Source organism: Arachis duranensis, chromosome 1 (genome assembly GCF_000817695.3).
Source record: "Arachis duranensis cultivar V14167 chromosome 1, aradu.V14167.gnm2.J7QH, whole genome shotgun sequence".
NCBI classification, from domain to species: domain Eukaryota; kingdom Viridiplantae; phylum Streptophyta; class Magnoliopsida; order Fabales; family Fabaceae; genus Arachis; species Arachis duranensis.
The window spans coordinates 31,184,677-31,196,161 of NC_029772.3; the positions used below are offsets into that span (position 1 = coordinate 31,184,677).

The following is an 11,485-nucleotide window of genomic DNA, read 5'->3' on the forward strand; positions in this document are numbered from 1 at the left end:
GAAAATTTGACTTGCAATGGAGAGAGTCATTGCATTGATATATGGAAATTGAGAAGCATCATATAACGAGCTTCCCACATGGTTATTCGTAATGCAGACGTACCTATTTGGTAAGACTAATTATATTGCATTTAGTTAGTTACTTATGGTTCATTATATTTTAAGATGTCCTAACAAAATTTCTGATTTAGATACTTGGGTGCAACTTGTAACATAGATGGTGATAATGATAGTGCCATGTTTCATTGGGTGTTTTGGGCACTCCCTCCTTGTGTAGAAGCTTTCAAGTATTGCAAACACTTATCTCGATTGATGACACTCATTTATATGGCAAATATGGAAGTACTCTACTTATGACTATTATCTATGATGGTAATTCAAACATATTGTCCATTGCATATGCTGTGATTGAGGGAGAGACGAGGAAGGTCTGGTCCTTCTTTCTGTCTAACCTCAGGCAATAAGTGACGGTACAACCTATAGTCTAGCTATTGCATTTCGCTGCCTATAGTAGGTCAGACGATACATTTGGTGATACAACCATGCAAGAACAACTGAACTTCAAGACAGTCGGTCACATTGAGAAAGAGTTGCATTCAAAGGATTTAATGCACACACACTAATTTGATAATTACTGCTGATCTAAAATTCCCTTCTACTTTTCAAAATAAACCCGAAAAAATAGTACAAAAGTGGTATAAAAATTACTTTTATTAACATTTCCTCAATGGAAGATACTCAGATACAGATTCAAAGAATAAAAAGATAAAAAAAAGAAAAAAATAATATGTTTTTAAGTCCCTCTTTTCTAATTTTTTATTTTTTTTAATGATATCAAAAAAGAATATACATATTATATGTATCATATCCTAGAATAAAATGAAAAATAATTATTTTTCAAAAAAAAATATTTTTATCTTATATTTATTGGGATCCAATTTTTTTATTTGAAAGCTGAAACAAGTTCACTCACTATATCAGCAAACTTGTGTAATCTGATAAAATTTGTCCAATGTATTGGTGAACTTCGTGAAAATTATAGAGTTCGCCCACTGCATCCTTTTGTCAGTTGCGACCTTATCCCAAGTTCTAATATAAATTTTACACACCAGGTTCTCTTCATTCACATTTAAATTTACTATTCCTTCTTTATACTTTTCATCACTATCGTCTTTATAATGTCTGAAATACATTTATTATCAATTCATTATGATGATAAAATCGTATTTGATCAAGATAGATCTATTGTATTTAGCTTTGTGCAACTGACTTTTGTATACTTGCCAATTGAAGTGAGAGAGGTGTTGACGTTGAAAAATTTTTAAGTACACGTGGTTGGTCAACAACATACAAAGATAATGAGAAAAATCTATTATAGATATCCAATGGAAGTGGACATCACTTTAATTTACAAAAAGATATTTTATTTTTTGTTGTTTCGTTATTTTTTTATCAAATATTTTTTTAATATTACCTTTTTATGTAATCATCAGTTCTAATAATTTTTTATTTGACATAGGTATCGAACACGGGATGACGAAGACATATGACTAATCAGGAGTTGGCACAATCATTTTTCAAATGTCCATCTGTTAGAGTTATTTGTGTTTTTCGGTTGATATGTGTGCAAGGACATCTTCGAAAGTGGGTGATGAAAATCCATCCTTTGCGACAGTCAGAACAAACAATAGAAGATTGATGGTTGATTTGAACATGCTACATGAGGGGGTCAAGGGGAGTCGAATCCTAAGGATTATAGTAATGGTGTGTTGGAAGCGGATTATGAAAGACATGATGATTTTTCAGTCAGAGACCCAATGATGAATTGTTATGAAGCTCACCTTATGTCCAATGATTAAGATGCAGATGCCGAACCAGTGGATATATATGAGAAGGAAGATGATTGCTCAACGACTTCACAATGTCATAAGTTGCGCTAACACAACCTACTATTTTCAAATCGTATAATAATTTAATGCATGACTTTGAGATTGGGTAGCGGTTCAAAAACAAAGAAGAAGTCATGACGGCGATAAAAATAAATAGCATCAGGAGGATTGTGGAGTATAAGATATTAGAGAGTGACCAGTTAAAGTATGTTGTACAATGCACCCAGTTTGTGCAGGATGTCAAAGGAGCATACACATTTTATATCATCCAAAACAGAAAAAATAGAAAATTAGGAAATATAGTGGTCCACATTCTTGCATGCAAACAACATTAGGTCAGGACCATGGAAGATTGGATTCAAAAGTGGTAGCTGAATACACACTATGGTAAAGGCAGATCCTACAATCAGCATAAGAATTCTTTAATGAGCCATTAAGAATCACTTTGGTTACAAGACATCTTATAGAAAATTTGGCTTGCAATGGAGAGAGTCATTGCAATGATATATGGAGATTGAGAAGCATCGTATAACGAGCTTCCTACATGGTTATTCATAATACAGACGTACTTATCTGGTAAGATTGATTATATTGCATTTATTTAGTTATTTATGGTTCATTGTATTTTAACATGTCCTAACAAAATTCATGATTTAGATACTTGGGTACAACTTGTAACATAGATGGTGATAACGATAGTGCCATGTTTCATTGGGTGTTTTGGACATTTTCTCCTTGGGTAGAAGCTTTCAAGTATTGCAAACATTTATCTCGACTGATGACACTCATTTATATGGCAAATATGGAAGTACTTTACTGATGATTATTATCCATGATGGTAATTCAAACATATTGTCTATTGTATTTGTTGTGATTGAGGGAGAGACGAGGGAGGTCTGGTCCTTTTTTCTGTCTAACCTCAGGCAATAAGTGACGGTACAACCTATAGCCTAGCTATTGCATTTCGCTGCCTATAGTGGGTTACACGACATATTTGGCAATACAACCACACAAGAACAACTGAACTTTAAGACAGCCGGTCACATCGGGCACTACAACATTTTTCTGAACACTCACCTTCCTGAATTAATTCCCCTTCATTGCCTCAGCTCATCCTAACAAAAGTTAGCTAGGCGTGAAGTTGCTAGTATGAGAGCAGGATGTAATTTAATCTCTCCTTTAGTGGACAAAAAAATGACAAATCTCTTTTTTACTATGCTATATAAATAAACAATTTCATATTCAAAATTCTAATCTTTACAATAAATTCTTTTCCTATAAAATTAATGAGTTCTCTTCCTCCATCCTCCAACCACTCTCTATATCTCTCTCATCTATATATATATAATCAAAATAAAATTTTTCTCTCGACAATTAATAACTTTTCTTTCTCCCTCCTTCTTTTTCTCCACAATTAATAAGCTTTATGCTCCCTTCCTTCCCATCTTTCTTTGATCCTTTTATCACTCTCACTCTATTATTATTATTATTATTATTATTATTATTATTATTATTATTATTATTATTATAACTAATTTGATAAGTAAAATATAGTACATGAAATCCCTCGTCGCTTTTTAATTTGCATATGGACCCACACATGGTGTAGGACTCTGATATGGGGGTGGGAAGTGCTTCACAAGTTTGTGGTGTCAGTGAAGAAATAACTCGGATCCTCCGAATTCCAAACACAAAACAGACCCTGCGATAAGCGTTGTTTTTGGTTCAGGCAGCGGAGATTAGAACTCAAACCCTCCGAGTTCCATACAGCTCACGGACCCTCCGAATTGCAATGCACCAATCGCACGGTCCGAGTTGAGGCAACCCTGCACACGCATCGAGCTGTTGCTGCTCCCCGAACAGTGCCCTGAAACCAAACAAAGACCCTTCAACCCTCTCTCACCATCCGATTACAATTCACTCTCATATTTCACTCTCAACTTGAGTCACCTTCTTCTTCCTTTCTCTGTATTTGCGTGGAGCTTTGCATGGTGGAAGAGATAATCATGCCAAAAAAATATAAAATTAAAGATGTTGATCGATCTGAGCTTCATATTATTCATCATCTCAGTGATCCTGATTATACAAGTTTTTTTTGAAAATTTTAAAATTTTATAAATTTTTTATGTTTATAATTATTATTGTTAAAAATTTAATTATTATGATTGTTGTTAGAAATGCAATTTAAGAATATAAATAGAATAATTATTACTATTTTTTAATATTTGTTAGATTATTCTGAAATTTTTTTTACATATTTTTAATTATAATTATTATTATTAGTAAATTCATTATTATTATTCTTGTTAGTTTTCGAATATAAAAAAGTAAACAGAATGATAAGGTCTTTTAGTAAAGAATGTAATTTTGTTTTTAATTTTTTTATTAATTTTTAGTATAATTATGTTTAAAGAACGTTAATCATTTTAAATTTTTTTTTTAAAATTAACTATAACTGTTATGATGAAGTTAAATGTTATTGTTATCGTGAGAAATTATTAGTACTGAATAATCAGTAGGATTATTTTTATTAAGGCACGTTAGATTTTTTACTATGAGAATATTTAAATTTTTTTAATTGTAATCATCATTATATTAGCAAGTTAATTATTAACATTGTTAGAATGTGAATAATGGCATATATACTGATTACTAATATTTTTTATTATTGAAGAAAAAATAGTTAACAAATGAGTAACTAATATTAGATATTATTCTAGATGTTGTAATATTGTTGAGAATTTTGATTAGGAATATATGTATTAGTAATGATTTTTATTATTTGCAGTTATAAATAATTTTAAGGATTAATTAAATAATTTTAGAAGTTAGAATAATTAGTTATATAAGGATTCAGTAAAATGATTGATGATGGTAAGTTATTAATTGTTAATTATCTGACTAGTAATTTGTTATGTTTTTTTGTAAAAATTAATAATATTAACATGTAACCACCCAGTTCCTCCGGATCGGTAAAACGATAGGGTAGAAGAGCATTTAAGACTTACCAGTTTCTATCATGTATCTCAGATTGGGATAGTGCAGTGTCAGAAAGCATTGGTAAATGCTCTAATCGAACATTGGCACCCAGACACATATACGTTTCACCTTCCAATTGGTAAATGTGTCGTGACTCTTGAAGATGTGGCTCTAATTCTTGGTCTTCCCACAGATGGTCTTCCCGTCACAGGGATGACAATGAGTAGTTTTGAAGCCATGGAGGCGGAGTGTTTGCTTCAATTTGGCGTTGCATCGCGTAAAAAAGACTGTAGATCTAGCTGCATAAAACTGACCTGACTGCGGAATCTAAAAGAGAATTTAGAGTTAGACTGATGAAATCAGTATATAGAAGTCCGACAAAATACTGTCCCACATATATATCTAGTCCCCTATGAATCCATATCGAAACATAGCACACACATGCCCTCCATTTCCATAAAATTGAGCCATCTCTTACTATAATTAATTAAAAATCTTTTTGGTTCAAAATTTTTTCTTAAAATATGTGCCTTATATGTATTAATAAATTTGTAACAAAATTATGTAAAAGAAATTGAATTGGTAATAGTATTCAATTAATTATCTTTAATAAATTATTAAATTCTTTTACAAATTAAATAGATCAAGAAGATTCATATAAAAAATATAACTAAATTGCTTATTACTTGATTTTTATTTTTCTTGACCTACAAGAGCTTTTGACACCACAATGTTTTAGTAAAGTGGTTCTGAATTGTTTTTTTTTTAACCGTAATTCACAACATCAGGACCAAATCAACGTAAATTAAAAAAAATTATGATTTCGTAATATTATTACGGATAAATATACTAGTTTTATTATAAAAAATAAAGTATTATTTTTGTTCCCAACGTTTAGGGTAAGTCTCAAAATTGTCCCTAACGTTTTAATTGTCCTATTTAAGTTCCTAACGTTTCAAAATTGGTTCAATGTTATCCTGTCGTTAAGGATCCGTTAACAGAATTGACGGGAACAAAATTGAGACGATTTTGAAATTTTAGGGACTTAAATAGAACGAAAACGTTGGAGACAAAAACGATACATAGAAACAAATTTTAATTTTATCCTTCAATAATATCAATTTTTTACTGTATATAATATTCAATTATTTTTTAATCACATCTAAATAAATTACACTTAATCACACTATTTTTATTCTAAATAAATTTTTTATATTTTTGTATTAACTTATAACTTTAAGTGTAAAATTATAAAAAAATAAATTTATTTAGAATGAAAGTAATATGTATTTAGAATGAAAGTAATATGATTAAGTGTAATTTACTTAGATGTGATTAAAAAATAACTGATATTATTGAAGAATAAAACTAAAATTTATTTCTATGTATCGTTTTTGTCCCCAATTAAGTCTCTAACGTTTCGAAAGCGTCTCAATTTTATCTCGTCGTCAATTCTGCTAACGGATTCCTAACAGTAGGACAACATTGAGTCAATTTTAAAATATTAGGGATTTAAATAAGACGATTGAAATATTAAGGACAATTTTAAAACTTACCCCAAACGTTATACTCTATTATAATTCACAATGTTCAAGAAGAATGAAACATCACTGTATCAGTAAAGAACAGTGGTATATGTGAAACGGTTCCTCCATTATATGGTTAAAAATAGCGTTACTTATCACAGACACTTACCCTGCATACTACGTAGTGGTGCACAAGAATGCTGCCATGTGTATGACGTATTCTCCACTTGACCAATTGGTCGAGTTTCAACACGAAATTATTAAGAAGCTACCGCTTCATTCAGTGTTGGTTTGTGCTGGTCAGCTGGACCCTATTGTACTGATTTCCAGCCATAGTCAAATTCCATTTATCATTGAATTAGAAAGTCCTTAGTCAATCCAATGGTTAAAAGTGAAGTGAGGACCATGATACATAATCCACCATATAATTGCCCCACCATTAAAATCTTCAACGAACAAGACAAAAAAAAATTTTAGATCGGGAATATAATAATATTTTAGTGCAAATTCCAGTCAATAGTCAACATTCAAGACAACCTAACCTAATTTTATTCATGTTACCTCTTCTATCAAACACATTAGCTCCAAGGTCATTCCATTGACATCTATGCATGAATGTATCCCCCAACCAATCTCAACAAATCACAATACTAATTGATTAAGACAGTACTTAATTGATTAGTCCTCTAATTTTATATACTATATATAATAACTAAAAGTTAAAAACTCTGTGTTGACTCCTCTTGAAACTTGGAAGTCCTCAAACATGAATGGACTTTTAAGCCATGTAGATGTAGCACCATAGTCTTAGAAATGAAAATTGATTAGAACAAGACGGAATCATGAAGAATTGAAACGCTCTCTCCATCTTTCTTAAAACTTGAACAATCTACAATGTAGATGAGAAAATGAACAAGATTCCAATGAACCAAGTTCACGAAAAGTCGCAAAATAAATAATGATTAACACATAAATATATTTATAGCCTCACCCTCATTGCTAAGCTCTAATTTTGAAAAAACTTTACACTGAACCTGCACCATACATATACTCTATATGTTACCAATGGTTGAATTTCCTTGATCTACAACAAACTAGTAAAGTTCAAATTGCCAAGACCTATTCAAATTTATGTCTAACTGAAAAGTTTTCTTTCCAAGTTATTGTTCCTCCCAAAAGGACTAATAAGTTTCTTTCTTGGAAGCTTCTATTTACCTTTTCGGCCCAATTTCGATCGTGACGATTCGCCAACATTGCTTGAACTGCTTGTCATTTCTGAGATTTGCAATGCATGCTTCAGGCTCTCAACTATTTGATTCATGGTTGGTCTATCTTCAGGATTCTTCTTTAAGCAGCTGTCGGCCAACTTGGCTACCTTGCGAGCCGCAGGGAGGGAATATTGGTTCCTAAGACGGGGATCGATTATCATTGTGAACCTGTTGCTATCAGCAGGGTGTTGTTTAACCCAATCTAGTAGCTTTTGTTCCGGAGTAGGACGGTTTCTTTCTAGCGATCGCCTTCCAGTAATGATCTCGTACAGGACAACGCCAAAACTCCACATGTCACTCTGAACTTTGAGGTGACCTGTTTCAATGTACTCTGGAGCAGCATATCCCTGAGTACCAACTACCTGATAACAAAATAAGCAACATGGAGCTCAGGTTCATAAACTATTATTGTTTAAATAATTGTTAAGATCCATGAAGGATAAGAGAAAATGATAAAATAGTACTAAAATAGGAATACGAATCAGAAAAAGAAAATCATTACTTAGCTGAGATATTGTAACCATCTAACATTAAAAATATAACAAGATATTGTAGGTATTTTAACAACAATGATAAAAATCATAGCTTAAGGGATTGCAATGTGATAAAATCACTGAGCTAGCTTTAGGAATGGTGCAAAGTGATTGTATATTTGAAATTGAAAATGCTCTTCAATTGGGCAGCTATTCAATTGATGCAAGTTTGAATGAGAAAACATATCACTTGCAAAGTATAAACTTACTGCAGTAGAGACGTGAGTATGGTCACCTTGGGGACCTTCCCTAGCAAGACCGAAATCTGAAAGCTTTGGGTGGAAATTCTCATCTAATAGAACATTTGATGACTTGAAATCTCGGTATATCACCTTCAGAAAGAAAAAGAAGAAAAAAGATTATCAACCAAAATCAAAATTCAACCATATGATTCTGAACAAGAATGTAAATAATCATCAGCATCATCATTGTGAGCCTGCATTATCACACTCATCATAGACTAGAAAAGTTTGCATATCCTAGTGTGCACATTTCATTAGTTCTTCTATCATAATAGAAACAGAATGCTGTGCAAACATTCAAGTCTTGATGATATGACCAATGAAATAGAAAGCTTGATCAACTTTTTCTAGAGTTAGTATGAAAATTAGCCATGACATATCACGGTTCCCGCAAAATTACCCATTTTTTAGGTACATTGTCAAATGAATCAAGCATTTTGGGTGACAAAAATTCACTCTGTTTATTTTTGGTGGGGTCATTTTGGTACTTTACTCCCTTTTTCATTAACAATTTCAATTCCTTGAAAGTATAATTGTAGGTACCTGAATCTCTAGCCCCTCATGTAGATACGCTAATCCTTGAGCAGCACCAAGCATGATCTCCAATCTTGTTTTCCAAGTAAGAGGAGGTAAAGTTTTACTGAAGAGGTGATCTTCAAGGCTTCTGTTGGGCATGAACTCGTACACCAACAGCCGCTGGATCCCTCTTTCGCCATCCACAGAGCAGTATCCCAAAAGCTTAACAAGATTTGGGTGACTAACAATGCTTAGAAATTGAACTTCCGCAAGCCATTCTTTATGACCCTTTACAAGGAAAGAAAACAACCATAAGAATCCTAGCATACTTCAATTTTTATGTAATACAGTCTAAAATAAATGATGATAATTCAATGTCAAATAAAATAAGTAATAACAATGCCAATGATGCAAAAATTTGTAAATGACACGAAGACAATAATGTATATGTAAATTGAAGCATTCTTATGCCCATTGAGCAAAACTATTTAGCACTGTTGGCCCTTAAAATACTAGGAAATTATCTCACCGAGTTTCTAGAGATATCTATTTAACTTTTGTTCTTCTAGCACAACTTGAAAAAAGTTAACAAAACCTTCAGCATACCACAACAAGGCAACATTGTCGATGACTAATGTGGTGCATTTTGTCAATCTCAAGGACGTAATTGGTACAATTCGAATCTCATGGTAGATTTCAATGCAAGACGCCTGCTTTACTCTTATCCGAAAATATAAGTCATTAGACAAAAGCAAATGAATGAATGACTATGTATCTAGTAAGGATCAACAAACAATAGCACTTTCAATTGCAAGGAAAGAGTTACCAAATCATAGGAGCAAGGGAAGTCATATTTGCAAATAGTACCTGGAAGCCACGTGGGTTAAGCTTCTTGATGGCAACAACAATCGGTTCACCTTTTCCATCTGGAGGACTAATGGAACCTCTATACACACTCCCAAACCCTCCTTCGCCAATCTTGAGCATCTTGTTGAAACCGCTTGTAGCATCTTTCAGCTCCTGCCACGTGAAAACCCTGAAATTGCTCTCTTTCTCTTTCTCCTTGTACAATTCCTTCACGCTTCTCGGCGATTGTATGGAGCCGGTGGAGTTCGTGGCGCGGTTCAAAGCCGGATCCTTCTTCTTCGCCCCTCCTCGATTCTGCTGCTCCAGCTCCGGTGCCGACCTGCACTTCTCCTTGCGCTTCTCCTTGAAGAACAAACAGTTCATCTTTCTAAATCATCCAAGTACAGAAGATGAATTTTGAATTGAATTTATGTACAGAATGAAGACGATGGATGATATATGTATAGGAGCTGGTTTAGGAAGAAAATAAGAAGGGAAAGTGTGAGACAGTTTCTGTTTAATCGATCTTCCGTGAAGTTAAAGAAAATGATGAATGGGAAGTTGGAACGGAGAATAATTAATAAGAAGTTGTTGAAGATAGATCAGTAATGAAATACTTTGGGTTAAGAAGAGAAAACAAAACAAGAGTTACTGAAAGAGACAGAAGTGAGACCCGGTTTAACTTAGGCATTTACTAAGACGACCTTTCAAACTTGGAACACTTGAAAGTTCTCATACGTTTCCGTTTCTTTACTGTCTGCATGCGAATCAAATCTATCATTATTCCTTCGATTTTTAAAAAATGAAAAAATAAAAACAAGGTTCCATTACGGGGTCAGATTGTCATTTTCTACATGTTATTGTTGAATTGCCTAAACTTTTTAAGAATTTAACTGCCAAAGTACATTTGATAAAAATAAACAATTTTTAGGATAAAATTAAAGTAAATTAAAATTTAAGAATATTATGTTAAACCATTAACATTTTTATTAGTTTTTTAGTTAATTAAAATATTTAGAATATAAAGTTGTTATTAAATTTTATTTATTATTAGTTATTTAGAGGATTAAATTATTTGTACGGTAATATTAACATGTAAAGGATATTAAATAATTAGTTATTATATAAAAGTAATTATATAATATAATATTTTTTCCCAACATAGAAGGTTGGGCTAACTCCGCCTATGTTACACTTGCGGTACATAGCCGGTCCCAAACCCGGATAAAGGAGGAGGGTTGTGTTAGGTCTTCGGCAACCAACGTAAAAATATAGCCGAACCCCCCATGACATGAATCAAAGACATTATTGCGCTAAAGCTAGGTCGTTGTCCGGAAGCAACGCGCCGTATGGCTCGAGTACGGTGTCAAAGCAAGAGCCGCTGCATCGGTGCCCGGATGTAGTGTTAAATGAGCAAGGGTTCTCGCGTTTTCGTGAACGGACGAGGGTAAATAAGCTAGTTCACGAAGGAAAAGGTAAAGGTCGAAGCGACAAAAGGTTGAGATTTGGGACATGGAACATAGGCACTCTAACAGGAAAGTCCATGGAGGTGGTGGACACCATGACAAGGAGGAAGATTAACATTATGTGCCTACAAGAAACGAAATAGGTTGGTGCAAAGGCTAGGGAGTTGGATTCTTCTGGTTTCAAACTTTGGTATACAGGAAAGGTGAAGAATAGGAATGG

At 33.0% G+C, this 11,485-nt stretch overlaps 1 protein-coding gene across 1 annotated transcript; it reads right to left on the reverse strand.

Moving 5' to 3' along the window:
• Positions 1–7,353: 7,353 nt before the first annotated feature.
• Positions 7,354–10,405, reverse strand: LOC107483795 (probable serine/threonine-protein kinase PBL19). Its single transcript, XM_016104417.3, has 4 exons — positions 9,821–10,405; positions 8,981–9,241; positions 8,405–8,527; positions 7,354–8,024 (listed from the first exon to the last, which is right to left on the reverse strand). The coding sequence occupies exons 1-4, from the start codon at positions 10,181–10,183 to the stop codon at positions 7,602–7,604; spliced, it is 1,170 nt and encodes a 389-aa protein (XP_015959903.1). The 5' UTR covers positions 10,184–10,405; the 3' UTR covers positions 7,354–7,601.
• Positions 10,406–11,485: the final 1,080 nt, after the last annotated feature.